This window comes from Mustela lutreola, chromosome 1 (assembly GCF_030435805.1).
Source record: "Mustela lutreola isolate mMusLut2 chromosome 1, mMusLut2.pri, whole genome shotgun sequence".
NCBI classification, from domain to species: domain Eukaryota; kingdom Metazoa; phylum Chordata; class Mammalia; order Carnivora; family Mustelidae; genus Mustela; species Mustela lutreola.
In genome coordinates, this window is record NC_081290.1 from 254,923,051 (window position 1) to 254,943,864 (window position 20,814).

Below are 20,814 nucleotides of genomic sequence, written 5' to 3' on the forward strand. Positions count from 1 at the left end.
TATGCTTTCTTGGTGATTTGGTAGACCTGCTTTAATCTATTAGGCGTATATAAAAGCTTTTAATTTGGGTAATTATTTTGCATACTGCTCCTAACCCAGAAAATAGTCACATTGATCATTTAAATATGCTTTGGTCTGAAATTACTTTTAAAAGAAATAATTAAAATTATTACACATCTTAATTATATATCTATGTTCATTCTACAGATATTTCTTAAAATTGAGTAGTTGTATAACTACAGCATTAAATATAGTATTTCATGGCTCTATGAAAAAGACAGAAAATTTGGAAATAGAAAAAAATCATCTTAAATTTCACACTAATATACAGAAATATTACCAATTAACATTTCCATGATAGAATAGAATTATTTTTCTAATTCATCATGATAGTATAACAAGAGAGCCACTGATACACCTACACCCCAAGTGTAGGTAGGACTACACATGTTGATTAAGAAGCCAAATACTTATATGTTTAACTCAGTCTTCTAAACAGCTGATATTTCAAATACCACAAGTGCAGTGTTAGAAAAATGAGTTTATGAATGTTTGTTACTCAGATAGGTGTTTGCAAATATAGATTGATATGGTCAGGAGACTGGAATGCAGGAAGAATAATAACATTAACTTTCTCCAAAAATTACAAATAAAAATAATCCATTAGATGATTATTAATTATGAGTTACACTTGATTAAAATTTTGTATCATTTTAATATCATTGGTAACATCAATTAAATTTCAGTTGTTTGGAAACAGATTATACTTCAAGGTTATTAAAGTTAGATAAAATAGTTAACTTTGCAGTAAACCCAGTTACCTTGGAATACTGAGATTGTGCACATGAGATTTCTAAATATACAAATGTATACATAGAAAGCTTAAATTTTTGTACTGTTTTAAAACAATTTGTTTCTAAGAGAACAAGTAAAAGGAAACTGTTCTGTTTTTTATTTCTATTTACTGATCTGATCTTTGTAATAATGTTTAAGTAAGATTATAATATCATAAAGATATTTCAATAATATTCTCTTTGAAACATTGTTTGCAAGCCCCCTGGTGTGTGGTTTCTTTCCTTTTTTTCTTTTTTTTCCTCTTTAAAGTGAAATGCTAGAACCCTGTAAAATCACAAAAGAATGAGATTTATATTCAAGAAATATTATTTGAATTAGACAAGGGAAAAGGCCTCACCCCTTCTGTTTGGAGAATCACAATCTCTGGTAAGTGTGCACTGAGTCGTACACAAGGCTTAAGATCCCGTTTACATATACAAACACAATACTTAACAATCATAAAAATGAAAATTGCATTTTTCCAGTAATAAATCTCAGTGGGGTTTTTTTCTTTTTTTCAAGAATTTCAGACTAGAAAATTTGCTCCCTGAAAAGTCATATTTCATTTGAATTCACCATTAAAAGGCTACTGTTTGGAAATTAATGGTATGACTTTTAGTTTATAGTTTATGGTTCTCTTGTTCTTGTTAGTTCTTAAAGTGCTTCAGTAATTCATATGCTAAGCCAGTATCTTGGAAATTAAAGAGAAACAGTGAACCAACTTAACTGAAAATGAATACTGTAATGAGTATCACTTTCTTCATATATTGAAGACTAACAAGTATTGAACGTTTCATGGAGCCAGTCACCACGCTAACTAGCTGATATGATTTCCCTCTATAATTCCTCGCAACAACCCTACTAAGTAGGGACAACTTCTGCTCCTTTTAATGTGTAATAAAATTTTAGAAAGACTTGCCCAAGAATTCCTGAGATAATTTGTATCAGAACTTCCATCTGAATCTAGGTTGTCTTCCTCCAATCTGTCTCCAGACAGATTAAACCACAGGTTTAAGTCATCTCCTTGGCTTGGATTGGACGTGACACTGGAGAGATCTTATATTGCATGGTCAACCTTGACTCAAGTCTGAACTAAGGCTCCTAGGGAATAGTGAGGGCAGGAGAGAGGTGTCATGACCAAGAAGACGAGCCTAGGACTGCACTCCACATTTCCTTTCTGTTCAGCCACACAACAAACGTGGTTCTTAGACACTGTGGAAGATAGTTTTCCTCTGGGACTCGACACTCTACCTGAAGCCTTAGATTTTTATACATTTGTTCAGTTAGGAAGAATGAGGAGGGATCCCTATATTGACCTCTATACGCACCTCAAAATATTAACTCATAAGGCCACAGGTTCCACTACGTGAATAATAATATAAAATTATTATTATTTTTATAATAATAATAATGACAATAATAATGGTATTTTCCATTTGTAAGTTCACTGATGCTTTGATAATAGTTCAGGTAAGAGAATTAGCAACTAAAAAAGAGAAAAGGGGGTCCTAAAAAACTCTCTGGGCAAAGTGCTGTCCTAGTGAAATGTTGATGGGATTATTTGTGAATAAAATGAAGAACATTATGGTACATTTTGATTTCATGCAATTCCAAGAGTAAGTTCAAAACCTTGAAATGTATCCCATCCATCTATACCCCAGCAGTGTGCCTCTCACCCTGGGCCCCTTGTGTCTGGTGTGTCTGGAGGGGTAGCTCTGTGCTGGTTCTCAGCATCGGAGACCAAGTCTGCGTGCAGGCCGCTGTGGACCTGCTGGGGGCAGAGTCTCAGCTCAAAATCAGACTGTGAGGTGTTCTCAGATGCCTGAGTGGCCACTGCTCAGTTCAGACACCCTTTAGGCACTGCCATCCATGCTCTTGCCGTGGAAAGAACACCAAGTTCTTTCTCCAGCATTAAAATCTCTACAGGGTGTGCTGAGAAGGCAAGATGCAGGGGTAGTAACTGATTTATCTTCTCCTTAAAGTGAATGAATAATGGGTAATTTGTCAAAGCATCCTCTGGGAGGCAGGGGGCAGGCAGGAAACCACATATATAATTGCTACTGTTTATCAGGTTTCATCCTCAGAATTGTTGCTTCCCTTCCCAGTCATAAGATATGAACTAAACCAATGAGGTTTGGCCCGGATGTCGACATTCACCTAATATATTCTCGAGCTCTAAGTCATAGAAATGTCCTAACTACTAAATCATTTGGAAAATAATCACGCCTTCCAATTTGCAGATCCTTAGATCAACATCTTTGTTAACTTGGTGGACCTCAAGAAATGTTTTCAGACATTTCTCATTTTCATGATTTTTTTCCTTCTCATTTTCAGATATTTTTCCAAGTGTATTCTTACTTTACTTCTTTCCTCCCTTTTCAAAATGTGTTTTTCTCATCTCCCTTGTAAACCACAACCCAGTTCTCTCTTTTTCTAACTCTATTCACCTCTCCCACTGAGAATGGAGAGAGAGAAGGCAAGCATTTGGTTGTGGCTTGTGAATCCCAGTTTTTTTTTTTTTAATTTCTTCATTGGTTTTCCCCCATCTTTCTATCTTCCCTCCCTAATAACAAACACTGGTTACATAATGTTTTTCTCTATCTCATTGCTTCTTTTAAGGTTTGCTCCTCCTGGATTACATCTAAACAACAGAACCTTTGGGGCTTCTCATTCTTCCCCATTTGGATCATTTCATTTTATTTTGCTAACATATTATTTCTAGGCCTTTTAATCTTACCTGGTCACCAAAAGAAATTCCTGGCACTGCTCTAACGTACCTGACACTGAGACACTGCTGTATTTCTTATAATCTTCCCTCTGATCTAGCCTCTGTGGAACTGGTTCTTTTTTACTTTCTATAAATTATAGATTTATAATTATAAACAACCATATAAATCTTTCCTGATGTCACCTTAGCCTGATGGAACACTTTGAGCTTGCACAACAGAGCTGAGTTCTCAAAGATCATTTTTTAAGTTCTGGAGTAAAAGAAAATACAGAACAGGAGTTGTTATTTTAAAAAAATGGAGCGGCAGTGAAAGGTTTTTAGAAGAAGCAAAGAAATAAAGTCCTCAAAAAGTGAAAAGTATAAATCCTGTGGACAAGGTATTTTGCACCAAAGAAGACCCCATGACGAGTGAAATCTGTGGGTTGGTAAGCTATTTGCAAAGTTCTTTTCCTCGATCCTAGCCTAATAGCCTCCTCTAGGACATTCCTTGTTCCTGTTCACCTGGCCCTGGAGAGAGACTCTAGACTTCTGTTGAGCAGAATCAATTTTTCTTTGTAAGGTGATAGAAAGACCTACTATGCCAAGAGCCCAAAGGGTGAGCGTATTTAGTGATGACTGTTGCACTAACTAGATATACCAGACCCTCTCCTGTGCTAAGCAAAATTATTTCTAAGGCTTGGTCAGGACAGCTGTAGGAGCAGGGATGACGGAAGAGGAGGACTTCAGGTATGGGGGCCTGGCATGAGATGAGGGGTTTAAAGGCAATTAAGTGTTCCAACTGCAACTGCAGTGTGAGGTGTTGTAAAATGTGTCTCCACCTATGTGAGGTATGGGGGTCGGGGCGGATGGCATGCCTTCATTTTACCAGCAGTGATGGAGAAGCATTTAATATGCATAACCCCTTCTACATTCTGCCTGTGAATTCCAAGATACATGATGGCTCAAGAACTACCAAATCAAATCAAAACAAAACACCCTGAAGCTTAATATGACATATCCAGTCCTAATTTAATCCAGGAAGAAGTTGCCAAGGCACTTAAGACTAGGCTGTTTCTTCTCACCTGAAAGTTGGGGTCTTCCAAAGAGTATCCTGGGAATATCCAGGGAAACAGTCATGTTATTTGTAGTTATAAATAAGTATAAATAGACATTAGACATCCCTGTCTTTGAGCAGTGACAACTACACAATCTACTAGCCAGTAGGCCAGCAGGATACGTACTGTGTGTATTTGTGTGTGTGCTTTTGCTTGTGTGTGTGTGTGTGTGTGTGTGTGTATTGTACTCTCATGCATGTGTTAGAAATGGGTAGTCTTCTCAAACGCCAAATTGTTGTAGCTGTTGTCCTTCAGATCATGGCCTGAAATATGGACCAGGTTTTCTTGCTTGAGTCCATTCTGTAAGACAGATTCAGCCCCTTGTTTCCAGGAACTCCCATTCTCAAGGTTTTCCTGAGGAAAATGAAAAGACACATATTAGACAGGTCTTGATGTATTCCAAATCACATGGAATCTTACTGAGCATCTCCTCCTCAAATTATATGGCATGAGCAAATGATATAATATCAAATCATGTAATCATGTAAATATGAAAGCAATGCATTTCTTGACAACTAAGATGACTCAATCCATCTAGCTAAGATTTCTAATGATAATAAAAACGGAACAATTTAGTGAGCATTTGCAATTCATCGTGTTGTGTGAAAAATGTATATTGTATATCTCTCAGTATCGGAGTCCTGTGAGGTAGTAGTTTCATCTCCTGAGGAGAGACCAACCCATGTCTCAGATGGTGGTGGTTCCCTTCCTTCCTGGGGGAAGAGAAGAACCTCATGATCATAAGACAGGGACAGGCAGGCAGACTCCCGCAGAGGCTGCCCAATGTCATTCTTCAGGGAAGGAGCCCAAGAATGACATACTAAGTGTTCCCTCCCCCTCTCAGCTCAGCCTTGAGAACAGAAGGTGCCATTATCAACAGGGTTGATCATTCAGGAAATTCTTGACCAGAAACATAAGTCTGTAAATCAGTAAATAACTTGATTATTTCCTTCTAGAACATTCTCAAAAATCCATTTATCCAAACAACACAATGCTCGATCAGCTGCTTTTCAGCAAAATAGATTGCTTTCACATTCTGAATGCCTGTCAAAACCGTAAGCTCCTTACTTCAGTAAAGTAACTGTTACACTCAGTTTTACTTCATATACAAGTTACTGTGGCATTTTGGGGAAGGAGAACAATTAACAACCTAGGTGATGTGACATGGTGAAGAGTCTGTCTTATAAAATACTAGAAGAATAAAATGTCTGCAACTGAAAGAATGTGAATAAACCATAATTAACAAAACAAAACAAAACAGACACTCCTGCACTTAATGAGGCTGAGAGAACAGACATAGGGAAGACCATCTGCAAACTTGACAGGAAACATTATATCTCCCAGGGTCCTGCTGTGGTCAAACTCCATATGGGGCCAAGGGATTATCACTCTCTTACTCAATGGGCCCCAGAGAACTTTGTTTTCCTGCAGCTTCCCTCAGACTCCTCTCAGAATCCTTCAGTGGGAACTCAAACCTTGCAAAAGTCATGTCCAGCATCCCTCTTGTTAAGGGCAGCATTGTCTGCTTCCCTGGAGTGTCCCCACCCCCAGGAGCTGCATCAAGTCAACAAAGTCAATTTGGTTTGACCCTAGGCTGTTCCTGATGGTCTTTGGTAGCCATGATCCTAATGATACTTGGATAGTGTCTCTAGCCCTGCCTGCTCTAAATGCAGCTCTCAGTGGGGTAGGAAATGTATGCATCCTGCTGTTTCTCTATTTAAGAAATTCCCCCTGTCAATCTGACTCTCTATTTATACCTCATGGAGCTAGAAATGTCTGTGTCCAGATGGCACGGGATGAGCTCCTTCTGGTTCCCAGGTAAAAGCTGAAGTTCAGAGGTTAAACAATCTACCCAAGGCAAGTAAGACACAGAACCGGGATTCCTTCCAGGACTGACTCTCAAGGCTATGTTTTTCACCATGATACTAGACAGCTGTCCCCTGTTTTATTCCTTTTCTACAGTTCATTTTTATATTTTTCCTAGAATTCCCCCTTAGAAGGGATAAAAGGAATTTTGGAAATTGATCACTTGCAGAGCCAGCAACTCTCCCCAAAGATACATGTACAGAGCCACATATTTACAGGCTCAGAAGCTAATTAGCTGGGGTAACTGATGTTGAAACTAGATTTGGGTTGTAACATTCACTGCCTTCCCTTCTCACAGTCACCTGTGCAGGTGGTTCAAATGGGCAAAGAGGGAATCTCTTTGTGCTCGTGTGTGTGTTTTTCAGAATCAAACATCGGCTCACCTGCTCCGTTCCACCGTGGTGCTGGACACCACACCAGCACAGTTGTTTGTATTTCTCAGACCAAAAGCAAACTAAATTGCAAACTGGTCTAATTAGCAGCGGTTGAATATCCTTTCCACTCTGGTGACCTATTAACAGAAGGACAGATGGATGAGGTGATCACATGCTTCCAAGGCTTCATTAAGAGTTTAAGTATTGTCTACTTACTAAGTAGGTCATTTCTTAGTGTAAGGGTGAAAATAAGCCTGCCTAGTTAATAGACAGAAATTGGTAACTGCTCAAAGTGAGTGGGGGGATAGTTTTTAAATATCCTCGAACTGTCAGGTCAGGCAAACTCACAGGTACAGAGTTAAGCAGAGACACCATATTTATTTTTAGATATGGATTATTGAAAACTCTACTTTTCCCCTTTGGTAGGTCACCAGGAGGAATAGCAGGAATTGTATTTCTTCCTCTAGGAAAACTGTTTTTCAGCTGTATCAGGTATATTAGAGGTCATCAGAGTCATTACTTGTAAAATTAAAAATGTTATTTTTAGTGTTTCTTCTTCCTTCTACCCCAGGATCCTGAATCAGCAATACCCTTACATTCCCTCCAGCTAGCCTAGGCCTTCCTCACATCTCCTTTCCAATCATTAAAATATAACTGTCTATTGACCCTTTCCTTCAAACCCTGCTATAGTTTAAGAGTCAGTCTTAATAGTCAAGTTTGATAGTCAAACCAAAATTTAAAAACTGACAGTATTCCCTGACTAGAACCTTTCTAAATTTTGGTATAATGATAACCATTTGCAAATACAGTGATTTCTTTGTTTGTTTAGGGGGATGTTTTTCCACAAATATGCCCCATCTCCTTCAATGGCTGTCTTTAATTCAATAACCAATTTCGTCTCAATGTCCCTAGCTGGGGTAGCCGAGTAGAGATTACAACCTTGAACACATTCCTCGTATGTACCAAACATTGTGCCTGTCCACAAGCTTTTTCCAAATTCAAATTTCTTTCTAGAGATTAAAAAAAAAAAGTAGATCTATAAAGCTCCAATTTGAAATTTAAATGATATATTCCCTGGCATTATGTCACTCTGTCAAAAGACATTCAACCAAATAGAATTTTACTATCCTTAATCCCTTATTAATATTTATTGGTGAGTGCCTTTTGTGTACTAGACACATTTTTATGTAGATTATAAAACCTATCTAATCTTTATGAAATAAATATTGTGGGGCCACAATTGGTTCAGTCAGTTATACATCTGACTATTTTTTTTTTTTTTTTTACATGTGACTTTTGATTTTGGCTCAGGTCATGATCCCAGAGTCCTAGAATCGAGCCCCACATCAGGCTCCCTGTTCAGCAGGGAGTTTACTCCTCCCTCTCTCTCTGACCCCCTCTCTCTCTCTCTGCTCATGCTCTCTCTCTCTCTCTCTCTCTCACTCTTTCTATCTAACAAATAAATAAAATCTTTAAATATTTTTAAATAAAAAATTAAAACATATGTCATATGGGTTAGCAATAATATTATATGATAATCAGGAGGATGTTTTTGCCTATCAGCTTGGAGAGAGTAGACATCTGTCTCTGGGAAAAAGGGCTTCTTGCAGGCATCCAAAATCACACCAGTAAGTCATCCACCTAGTCCGCCAATGCGTGAGGCTAGTCCATGTCTTCCTTGGCCCCAAAGAGAGGACTCTAAAGACCCCACCTGTTATGAAGCTAATGATTATTCCAGCAGCAATGCATCCGAGGCAGCCCACTGCACTGTAGTAAAGGTAGGAGAGCGAATACCAGGTGTCGGCGATGGCAGGTCTGTAGATGACAACAGCACGTGTCAGCAGTTCCACGAGTTCTCACGTCACAATCCACAGTGATGTAGAGGACCACTGACCGTTCCTTGTCAGGAACTGGCATTTCTCAAAATGTCAACATTTTAATTTTTTGCCATTTGGTTATTCTTTTTTTTAAAGAATTAATTGTAGACTAGTTGTGCTTGGTCTTACACTCCATTTAACCCATCCTTGCGTTGCAAATATTGCCATGGAGATACTAAATTATAAGAAGTACAAGGAGGACTGTGCCTCCCATTTCTTTTGTATTATTCATTCTTCAGATACTTATCCAGCCCAGATTTAGTGCCAAAAATCGTGACAGATATTGGAGATAAAAAGATGAGTAAGCTACAACGCCTACATAAGGGGAGCTAATGGGCAACAATAAAGGAACCGTAGTACCTCGGTAGAATAGGAGCAAAAGATTCTGGGAACATTTAAATTTAAAAGAGTATCAAACCAAAGCTTACGTGTGAGATAATACCTGAGCTTATTTTTAAAGACTAGTGAATAGCTAATAAGCAAAGAAGGTAGTTAGGGCCACGGTTTAGCACTCTAAGGAAAGAGGATGGAAAAAGCACAGGCAGGAGGGAAGAAACATGGGGAACTTGGGAAGTATAATAGGTTGGTGTTATTTGTAAGATTTATGGAAAGGAACGGTTCTAAAGTGAATAACACTCAGAGGCATGAGGAAGCAACATAATGGAGTGCTCATAGAGTATGGAGCCAAAACAGTTCTAGAATGTAGCTCTTCCTACTTCATCCTTCAGCAAAGCCCATAACAACTTTTCCACCTGATAGGCAGAGTTAAGGAGCTATCCCACATTTCTTAGATTTGTTTCTACAAATAATGAGAGAGTGAGAATGTGCATTTCTTAAAGTCAGGGACAGTGCCACAGGCTCTAGGTATCTTCTCTCACTTAATCCTCTCAAGCAGCAGCAAAATAAAGATGATTGCCCTCATTTTTCTTTCAAAGACTTAAGAATTCAAGAAGTGACAAGTTACTAACTTATGCAGATATAGAGTGGATAAGTGGTAAAACCCACAACCAAACCCAGGCATTTCTGTTCCAAAGACCATGGTCTTCTCCCTACACCATATTATCTCCTGTGTTTTGGCATCTTAAATGACCTATTCCGGCCAGAAAGAGAAGGAAAATCGTTTGTTAAACCCATTGGAACTTGATCGAGAAGGTGCTAGTTCACAGCAGTGCCCCCAGCTAAGTAGGTCCACTACGGTTCTCTTCATTGTTCACAAACCTATTCTACTCAGGTCCTTTACTCTTTCAAGGGCACCATCTCTGATCCTCATAATCATGCACCTAGTTTCAAACCCTCCACTACTTCTCCTGTTTTGAACTTAGACTTCTGATTAATGCTTTTGCTGAGCTCACGCTTGTGAATCCCAGGATGTAGGGTAACGGATATCTAGGGAACAGTCAACAGCCCTGCATATGCTGGGCACTGCCTGGCGGGATTCTCACAGGAAAAGCAAGATCTGGCCCATCGGCCTTATCTCTGGAGCATGCATCTTCCTCTATCCCAGTGCCCCACTCTCTGGGACCGAACACCATCATTAAGGTCCACATACCTGCTAGGTAACACTGTAGGCACTGACGTTGTCACATTAGATGGGACACAATGCTCTGTGGATAAAGGCAGGGGCCATGTCTTGGAGTCTGGTGCAGGGTAGACGAAGGCCCCAATGGCCACCCAAAATGACAAGGTGATTCCAGTCAGAAGGCCACCTAATGCACCCTTGATGGAGGGAAAGCAAAAGTTAAGGAGAGGTTTGATAAAGCTGTTGAAAGAAAAAGAGATGAGGAACCCATGCCTCAGAGAGTCTTACTCTCCACCCCAAATCTTGGCCACGTGAGCTGGAAACAGCCCACGAAACTGCCTTTTTTCCAGTTTTATTAAGAAATCACTTGTTCCCTCAATGAAAACATTGGAGAATGTCATAATGGTCACTATTTTTACAATTCTAGAAGGAAATCTTTCCCCACCTTTTAGCTTCATCTTACCATTTAATCTGTTGAGAGATGTACAACATGATGGCTATAGTTAACACTACTATATAATATATATGAAAGCTAAGAGAGTACATCCTAAAAGTTCTTTTCCAAAGGAAAAAAATTTTCTCTTTTTTCTTTTTTTATCTGTGTGAGATGATGGTAAATTTAATGTGGTAATTATTTCACTATATATAAATCAATTCATTATTCTGTACTTCTTAAACTTATACAGGGCCATCTGCCAATTGTCTTTCAAAACTGAAGGGAAAAACACCTGCTGAGACCCTGGTTCCTGGTAGAAGAGGTTCGGCAGCTGGGGAAGACAACTTCAGAAACTGGAGACAAAGGGGTCATTTTTCATTGACAGCGATAACTTGTTGTATAGGAATTCTCTCTCCCATATCTGGCAGAAATTCTGGCAGAGACCCTCACTCACAAGCTTGGAGCTTTTCTTTGGGTCTAAATACTAGCAAGCATATTTATTAGTCTTGCTGTTTAAGGTTTCTATTCCGTGATAAACAGTGGAAAGTCAGTGAGTGATTGAGTCATTTCTCCTGTAGAGGAGACAGAGTGGTCTAGTGGTGACCACAACAGGAAAATAAAATCTGGACGCTCCCACCCTCTGCTGACAGTTGAGCCTTCTCTGTGAGAGAAAACAACTTGTTAGTTCCTCTATTTATTCAGGAAAATACTTTTTTTTTTAAGATTTTTTATTTATGTATTTGACAGACAGAGATCACAAGTAGGCAGAGAGGCAGGTGGGGCGGGGGAGGGGAGGGAAGCTGGCTTCCCTGGGATCATGACCTGAGCAGAAGGCAGAGGCTTTAAGCGACTGAGCCACTCAGGCATCCTTGTCATAACTCTTCTTTTTTTTTTTTTTTTTTAAAGATTTTATTTATTTATTTTACATAGAGAGAGATCAGAAGTAGGCAGAAAGGCAGGCAGAGAGAGAGAGGGGGAAGCAGGCTCCCTGCTGAGCAGAGAGCCCGACGTGGGGCTTGATCCCAGGACCCTGGGATCATGACCTGAGCAGAAGGCAGAGGCTTTAACCCACGGAGCCACCCAGGTGCCCCAGGAAAAGACTTTTTGATAAGAGGACTAGAATGTTTTGTTCATTATTGTTTGGGGAAACTGAAGCAATGTATGTGATTCAAATACTTGTGTCTTGGTCTAGACCAGGGGTCCACAAACTTCTATTACAAACAGCCAGCTAGGAAATACTTTAGAGTTTGTGGGCCATCCAGTGTCTGTCACAACTACTCAGTTCGGCCATATAGCGCAAAAACAGCCATACACAATACGTAAACAAAGGAGAATGATTATGACCAGTAAAGCTATTTATGGACACTGAGAATGAAATTCATATATTTGTGGGGCATGAAATACCCATGTTCTTCTTTTAATTTTTTCCAACCATTTAAAAATGTCAAAACCATTTTAAGCTTGCTGTCCATACCAAAAACAGGATGCTTAAGGGGTCTAGTTTGCTGTCCCCTGGCCTACCAGTACAGGGTGAATGGATTTCAGTAGGAGGTTCACCCTTAGTGAGTGATAGTAGCTGCCTAGGAAGCCAAGCTTGGAAGGATTCTGGGTTTGTACCCACATTCTGTGGAAAGAGAACTGTGATCAGCCATGATCACAAGAGAGCTCAGATCAGCCATGGCCAGTGATAACGGGGGGAGGTGACCCAAATTTGTAATGTTTCCTTTCCTCCACCTGGAACAAGATGGTTTTCTGAACTAAATAGAAGGGCCACAATTCACTAACATAGATAAGAAGTTAACGTGTAGAAGGACATAGGTGTTAGATCGTTCATTATTATTTTTTTCATGGCCAGGACATTGCCTTCTCTTATATCATCTCCCCAAAACATACTTATCCTTGTCAACTTCAATATCAGAAAAATTAATTAAAACAAAAATGACTCTCAGGGAAACACTACAAATTACCAAATGCTCCCTACATATTCATGCTCTTTACCTAGCTCTGAAAGATTTACTAGAATAGAGGTCAGCAAGGGTCAGAAAGCCACAGAAACCTAATTAGATAGATCATGTGACTCAGGCTTCATCGTGCACCCTAAAGTATATTTAAAAATATGCATTCAGGTTTATTGTAGTCCAAAGATTTCTTTTTTTTATTTTCTGTAGTCTAAAGAATATTTATTTCTAAAAATATATGCATGTAGGTGTATGGATGGCAATAGTAAAAAAATAAAAGATAGTTTTGCTAGATTGAGAAAATTATGAGTTTAAAGCTATTTTAAAGAGTTATTATTTTTCCAAATAAATGTTCACTTTGATTTATATTTACATAAAGTCATCCAACTAATATTTACTTAACAATATATTACTAGTTTGTAAGATCAGAATATACTAGGATTGTTTACTCTGTCCTTCTTAAATAAGTTAATTAAGTTAATTAAATTTGTTATAATTTTAGGTAAAATATGGAAAAAAATGAAATTCAGATTTTTTTTAGGTTTTCAAAATTTTCTTTAACCTAAATTATTCCTGAATTCATTATATTTTTAAAATTTCATTTGGTGGGTTCTGAATTTAAGGACGACAATTTAAACCCTAGAGAATCAAGTTTGATGCCATGACATTTGGTACTGCATCTAAGAAGGCTTACTTTCCTTGTTTCCTGCATCTAAGAAGGCTTCACTAAAATCAGAGATTCCAGTTCTACTCTGGAAAATAGCCACCATTTTTTTTTTCTTGGTACGGAGAGATGGCCTTTCCAAGGAGAAGTGGGAAGAGAGAGAAAATGGCTGGGCTTCAGTTTTATCTATTTAGTTTTTACTTTTCAAACAATTTGAAAGGTAGATCCAGGACCTTTTGTTTTACTTATTTTTTTAATTTAAATTCTAGTTTGTTAACATATAGTGTAGTATTGGTCTCAGGGATAGAATTTAGTGATTCACCCAGTGGTCATCCCAACAAGTCGGACTTCAGTTTGAGCTGGGAATCGTGGAGAGACATGCAGGATCCTTACCTTCCAGTTCACAAAAGGGAACACGATTCCCAGAGAGAACAAGCCCAGCATTGGTCCCCCGCACATGCCGTGGATGCTGAGAGCAGCCTGCGAAACAAGACAGATCAGATCAATGTGCCCACTCCCCCGAATCCATAGTCACCTGACATCACTCTCTCTCAGACACGGGATAAAATTTAGTCCTAATCCTGATGGTGGCAATCATTAATCATGTGCTTTCTGGAAGTCATTTTTCCCTCCTGGGGAGATAAGCACTATGTAATAATAAAAATACATACAAACATACATTTGTGTGTTTGTGTGTGTGGGTGTGGGTGTGTGTGTGTGTGTGGGTGTATGTACACACCAGTAATTTGGATTTGGTAGTAGTTTTCCCTTAATGTGGAACTCACTGATTTGCTTACATTTTCTGTCTTACCAAAAAACTTCATTTTGTAATATACCAAATAAATATATCAATAATTTACATTTCATATCTTACATGACTGACCACCTATTCTAGTTTAGTTTGAACAATTCTGTCATTTTGATCATAATAGGTTACCCCACTCCCACCATCCCACCCAGAATACCTCAAAGATGTTGAAGCATGAAGTTGGGACATGATGGGGAGGCCACTGGGACACTCCCTATCTCATCTCTCCTTTTCATGGCTCTATTTTCATTGGAAATTGAGGGGGTTTGACAAACGCATTTCCATATCTCTTTGCCTCTGTTACTGAATTGGTGGGAGCTGAATTGGTAAGGAGCTTTCATTAAATTAATTTGCTGTTGGCCTGCCGCCTTTTCTATGGCCTCCCAAGAGTCTTTGACATGCACATGCACTGAAATGTGTGCAAGTGTACAAGTGTGTACAAGTGCCAAACATGTGTGCACAAACACACACAGCTAGCTATCCTTCAGTACAGCCCCTATCTTGCTGTCACAATGGAACTGTAAGGCTCTTAGATCAACAACTGAGAAGAGGATGCTCTAATGATCCTATATGTACCTAATGTTTGTCAGGCACCCCAATGTGCCAGATGGTTAAAAGGAGCTACCAGGCACTCCAGATACATGACTTCATTTCATCCTCACAATTTTAGTAGGTACCATTAACTAAATTTTATAGATGAGAAAACCATACTGATGGAAAATATATTAAAGGCATAATTCCATTTAGAAAATGAGAAAAGTCAGATTTAAGAGATGTAAGCTAGGTTTGCTTGGTTGTAAAACCCACATTTTTCTCTCCTAAGGGCAGTCTACAGAGAAAAAAAAAAAAAAGAAGAAGAAGAAGAAGAAGTGAAGAACACAAGCCCTCATAATGGCCTCCTGCTCTTGTTTAAGGGAAAAAAGTTCTTGAAAGATCCCATCACTAATAGGATATTTGGATTCTAACAAGTTCTTGAATTTGGATTCTAACCCTGATGCTCATTACTATGATTTGGTGAGTCTTCTCTTATTAATTCAGATACGTTCTATTTCCAAGTCTTCTTTATGAAAAATAGCCAGGACCGAGAGGCCGTCGAGTGCCCTCCAGCTGTAACGTAAGTTCTTTTCTCTAGAAAGATGAGCTGCGATGCATTGTTGGGTTTGTTTTCCGGGTTAATTTTTTATGAAGTCGGTGCCATAGATGGATCTTCTACAGGATGGAGACAGATAAGGTTGAAGTCGATACTCTTCCTCAAACTCAGGACTTAGTTTAATATTCTTGACATTTCCTCTGTTGATTGATAACATGAATTACAGTTGCCATTGTTGCTGAATTTGGAAGCTAATTTACTAGCTATTATATGGGAGAATCAATAAGTTTAGGAAAGACGTTCATGTTCCCCAGAGGAGGAAAAAAACATTAATGATCTCTTATAAAGTCATCAACCAATATGTTTCTGCAAGAAACAGTCTTCATGTGATAGAAAGAAAAAAAGAAATCCAACAGTTTCTGGCTTTTGAAAATATATATTTCTGTAATTTACACACCTAAATTAATTTTAATTTTTTTAATCTTTCTTTTTGTTACTGTTCTTAAGCAGTTTCAGTTGGAGGAAGGCTTAAAGTTCATCCAACAGCTTTCTTTGCAGTGGGCAAATCTCACATAAGTCACTCCTGTAAGCAGGGATGATGACTAAGAACATACACTTTGGGGCGGTTGCCTTGTTGTGCCTTAGCCTTCTCCTAGATCAAGTGCGGATCATAACTTAGCTTGCTTAGTGGGTTTTTTTGTGAGTATTCAATGTGGAATCTGAGAAAGGCCAGAATAGTGACTAAACACTCCAGAGTACATGTTATCTACTATTATTCTTTTTTCTTTTTCTTTATTGTAATTTTAGTTCCAGTTAATTAGCATATAGTGCTGCATTTGTTTCAGGTGTTATCCACTATTATTATTAGTAGTGAGCTCTCTGTTTCCTGAGACATGTCATTTGGTTGCTGGACTATGTGGGGACCCAGAAAGCACTTTCTCAAGTCAAGATAAGAGCATGCATGGAAGTCATCATGGCCTTTGGTAGAACTAGATGATAATCATTAAGATAGAAGCATAATGGATACAATGACCTTTCCCAAAAGGAGCTCTGCAAATCACCAGTTAAGGGGTGATCTTTGCTGCTATCTCCCCCTCCCCCTATTTCTGCCACCAACACCACCACCCCCTGTTGTCCCCAACATATGGTCTATGGTAACATATTTTTTAAAATGAAAAAGGGGATGCCTGGCTCATTTGGAAAAGCATGCAACTCCTGAGCTCAGGGTCATGAGTTCAAGCCCCACGTTAGGTATAGAGATTACATAAATAAGTAAAACTTTAAAAAATAAAAATAAAAAATAAAGTGAAACAAGTTTCTTTGTTTTGAGACTTTCAAGGGCTTTCAATGTGTTAATATGGCTGTGGATTTCTGAGAGGAGAATGCAGTGTACAGCATTTCCCAAATGTCTTTGACATTGGAAACTTGCTTTCTTAGAGTATTTCACAGGTCGAAAGTCTCCAGAACACACTTTATAAAGCCCTAAACTAAAACAGTAAAGAAGATTGAAGCTGCCTGCCCCTAAAACCACCCAAAACACTCACCATGAATAGGGGATAGCTTTGTGAACATGAAATTAAACCTAGCTCTATCGCTCACATCCATGAGATTAAGGCTTCAGCCTTCCCATGTGTAAAACCTGAACATGAATGTCCCATTATAATCAAAATAGCAAAGCTGTTTGCAAAATTAAATAGGGGAATTATTAGTGCCTTTCTGTACCAGTTAAATTAGACATATTCAAAGAAAGGAGACAGTTATCCTATAGACAATATCTCTTCTAGGAAACAAGAACTCAGAATTGTCATCTCTTGCCAGTCAGCATCTCCTAAATTGTGTGAACTGTGAGGTAAACATTTTACTTTACTTTATTTATTTTTTAAAGTTTTTTTTTATTTCTTTGACAGAGAGAGAGAGATCACAAGTAGGCAGAGCAGTAGTGGGGGGGAAGCAGACTCCCTGCTGAGCAGAGAGCCCAATGCGGGGCTCGATCCCAGGACCCTGAGATCATGACCTGAGCTGAAGGCAGAGGCTTAACCCACTGAGCCATCCAGGCACCCCTAGGCAGCAAACATTTTAAACAATCCAGAAAGTGGACCCAACAGATGAGACAAGTGGAACAAGCAGATGAGAACTTTCACAATCATTCCCAATTCACAGTAAGCTTTTTTATACTGCTCGTGGAGGGATCCTTGCCTATGCTAAAGCCCTTCCTATCTCAATTGGAAGTAAGATTAAAATGCAAACACTTCTGTGAGACAACAATATAGTGATTCAAATTCTCACTAATTTCAACACGATGATACTTTCTTAATAGTAAATGTTGGGATAAGAGGAGGAAGCCATGGGGCCCAAGGCCTCAGAGTCAACCTGGAAATTTGGTCCCTGTGAATGCGTGGGTGGAAAGCTAGCCGCTGAGGTCACTCACACTGCCAGTTCTGTTGTGTGCATGAGCAAATAGCAAAGGACTGAAAAAAATGGGAAAAGATTATCATGCATCTGTGATGAAACAGTAAGTTCTGAGCTTACTGGAGAGGGCACTGGGTTTCTGGACCCACAGGTTTTTATGTAGACAGCTGGATTATGGTGTCCCCGGTCTCCCAGAACTATGCCCTGAAGCTCAAAAGGCAAAGAACGGAATCTACATAGGTAGTCCTTGGAAGGATCAAGAAAGATGCACAGCTCTGCAAACTAAAATACATCCTATAAAAATCAGTGGTTTCTCCTCACACATCCTTCTTCACTTCGTTGAAGCAACATTTATTGAAAACATGTGCCATGCCAAGATAATACAAAAGATGTTGAAATGATGCAAAGATACGAGGGGGATGGAGAGGGCGGAAGTAGAATGTGAAGATGGGCCTATCTACTGTTGCTTGGAGAAGTGAGCGATTTGCAGAGGGAAGAGAGGAGGCTCGGGAGTCGAGGGCCATAAACTCAGCCACTGACTGGTGGGGAGAACCTAAGCAGGATATTTTCACTCTTTTCTATAATCATCTCCAAAAAGAAGATGCTAGAACCCATGATCCTTGAGGCTCCTTCTAGCATGGTCGTTTTGTGGAAGTGGGAGTTGGACAGATGGGAGGCAGTTAGAGATGGGCTCATATACCATCTCCCCTGCCCCTTAACTGTGCAACTCTGGGACAATCCTCTCACCTCTCTACTTCTTAGTTTCTTCATCAGTAATGTCAGTATATGAATTATACTACCCTGAGAGAAGTGATTAAATGAGGTAATACATCTGGAACAGTACCTATACCGTTAACAGTTAACAGAATATAGTTAACTGTTTAATTAATAGAGATTATTCTTATTGTTTTGCTATTATAATTATCACTTCTACTTTTATTTCAGTCATATAGTCTCAGATCTGGATTTTTAAAAGGGGTTCTAATTTAATTATGGTGTACCATGTCACTGACTTCCAGTAGTGGTTTTTTAATAGTTTCCCCTTCTGAAAGTAATTTTGGTTAAATTTTTATAGGTATGTTTCATTTGGACCTGGTATCAGGGAGTCTCAGCAAATGGTGCTTGGAGGAACAGGCAAAGTTTCAGCAAAGAAAGTGGTAAGAGCTGCTCTGAAATCAAAAGCATCTTTTTTCTCTTTCATTACCTGCACGACCCCCCCCATGAGGGATGCAGCAACAGCCATGGAGGTACACATCACACCAAACAAGAGACCTGAAAGAAAGAAAACTCATGACCATCATCCAAGCTGGCTTTGAGGGATTTCTTGAGCTCCTGCCCATGATAGTCTCTGAGGCAAACCCTTTTGGAAGGGATCTCAGTGAGAACTATCCTGGCCACTCAGCCATCACCAGTGGGAGACTTCATTCCCAGTCAGGTAAAAGGAGCTGGATGGAAGCCAGCCTCCAAAGTTTTTCTCTCCGGGATTCAAGAGGAGAGCCATCATGTGAATGCAACATGAAAATGTGGAAAAGGCACCAGCCTAACCTAATCCAGGCCCAGTTAGTGGGAGGTACTTCCAGTTTGACCACTCATCAAAATGTAGCTGAGGAAGTTACTGACCTTTCTGGGATGCAGACAGTTCTTCATCTTTAAGATGGTTGAATATCTATATGTTTTACCTCACAACATTTGAAGCTCTGGAAAGTTTTTCTAATTTTTTCCTTTAGTGCTTTATTCTTACCACTCTTCTGAAGATATTGTGATATATTATATTATTTGTTTCCATATTTACATAGGAGATCCCCAAGAGCCATCAGAGTACCAACCCTGAAGCATCTCACGCAGGGCCCCGAGGACCAAGGGAGATCGCTGAGTGAAGAAGCAGGTGCGTCTTAGTCGTCTTTTTAAGAAGATGAGTTCTTTTAAACTATCTTTAAAAAAAAAAATTTTGTTTTGTACATCTTGATTTAAAAATCATCTTAAAACCTCATTCATTTCCCATTATAACCCCTAAACTAAATAAGAGAGGGAGAAAGAGACAAGGAGTTGGAGATATAGACAGAGATACAGTGACAGAAATGGAGAGAAAATGATTTTGTTTATTCTGTTTGAAATGATCTCCCAGCTAAATATCTCGCTCAGTTCCCAATGTGACCTGTCGTAGTGCAGAGTACTGACCATATGTCAGACACTTGGCCAGTGCTAGAGTTTTCAAGGCAGCACCTGATTCCTGTCCTAAGGATCTCACATTCTAGTAATGGATTACATGTAAATAGTATATCCAGCAGTGTCAGGTACCTAGAAAGTACTGTGTGTTTGCTGCTGCTGCTGCTGCTGTTATTATTATTATTATTACTGTATTTTAGGTTTGAATCATGATATTCATGATATTTATTATCAGGAACTCCCTCTTAAAACGAAATCATGCTGCCAACTTCCAATGTGATACTTTCCAACTTCTCAATGAGCCAGAAAAATAAGGAAGCTCACAACAACCCTAAAAACCAAGTTTGATCAATCAAAACATTTTGGGATTCTAAAATTGTTCCCATTATCCTTAAAGAGGGTAGATTGGATTGGGAAACAACAATGTCTGCCCTGACTCTGAACTGCTTCATGAATAAGGAAAACTCTGTGTACCTGAAAAAAAAAATAACAAAAGACATGTTTTCTGTCTACTACTGACTTTCCTTCTGCTGGGCCAACAGTTATCTGTTCAAATGAAACTCTAGGCAGTCATCCGTCAATCCAGAGGTTCTAATTTTTTGTGCTGACTAGAGAATGATTCATTCCCCTTCTCCCCCAAATATTATACTTCCACCAGATTACAATTAATAGCAACTGGCGAGGCAGGAAATTTAGGGGAAATTGGTGGGGGGGTTCCATAGATATCTGGAGAGTACGGCACTTCAAACAAAGCAGTCAATGTGGGAGGGAGAGAAAGTTCAATGCTATGGATTTTCTAAATGTCACAATAGCTCAAAGGATCAGACAATAAACCATGGGCATAAACCAGCATATTTCTGAATATCTTAGAAATTGGGACTTGTACTGGGAATAATGCCCCTCTACCTGCTATTAGCATAATCCATTTGGCAAGGTAGTGAAAAGAATTAAGGCGATTCACCTACCTAGTTAACAAACGTGGTCAGCATTG

General features: G+C 39.1%; 1 protein-coding gene across 4 annotated transcripts in view; it reads right to left on the bottom strand.

Annotated features, from left to right (window-relative positions):
• SLC5A12 (solute carrier family 5 member 12) overlaps nucleotides 1-20,814 on the bottom strand; it is a 54,808-nt gene that overhangs the window by 4,507 nt on the left and 29,487 nt on the right. For 2 of the 4 annotated variants that reach the window (XM_059138552.1, XM_059138548.1), the window contains 6 exons: nucleotides 18,862-18,929; nucleotides 13,744-13,830; nucleotides 10,323-10,489; nucleotides 8,608-8,711; nucleotides 6,906-7,033; nucleotides 696-5,010 (listed from right to left, as the gene is read on the bottom strand). In XM_059138552.1, the coding sequence (XP_058994535.1) occupies nucleotides 4,858-5,010; nucleotides 6,906-7,033; nucleotides 8,608-8,711; nucleotides 10,323-10,489; nucleotides 13,744-13,830; nucleotides 18,862-18,929 (707 nt within the window). In that variant the 3' untranslated portion in view covers nucleotides 696-4,857. Of the gene's footprint in view, nucleotides 1-695; nucleotides 5,011-6,905; nucleotides 7,034-8,607; nucleotides 8,712-10,322; nucleotides 10,490-13,743; nucleotides 13,831-18,861; nucleotides 18,930-20,814 lie in introns of those variants that run through there. The other 2 variants (XR_009345599.1, XR_009345598.1) reach the window with 2 other exon arrangements.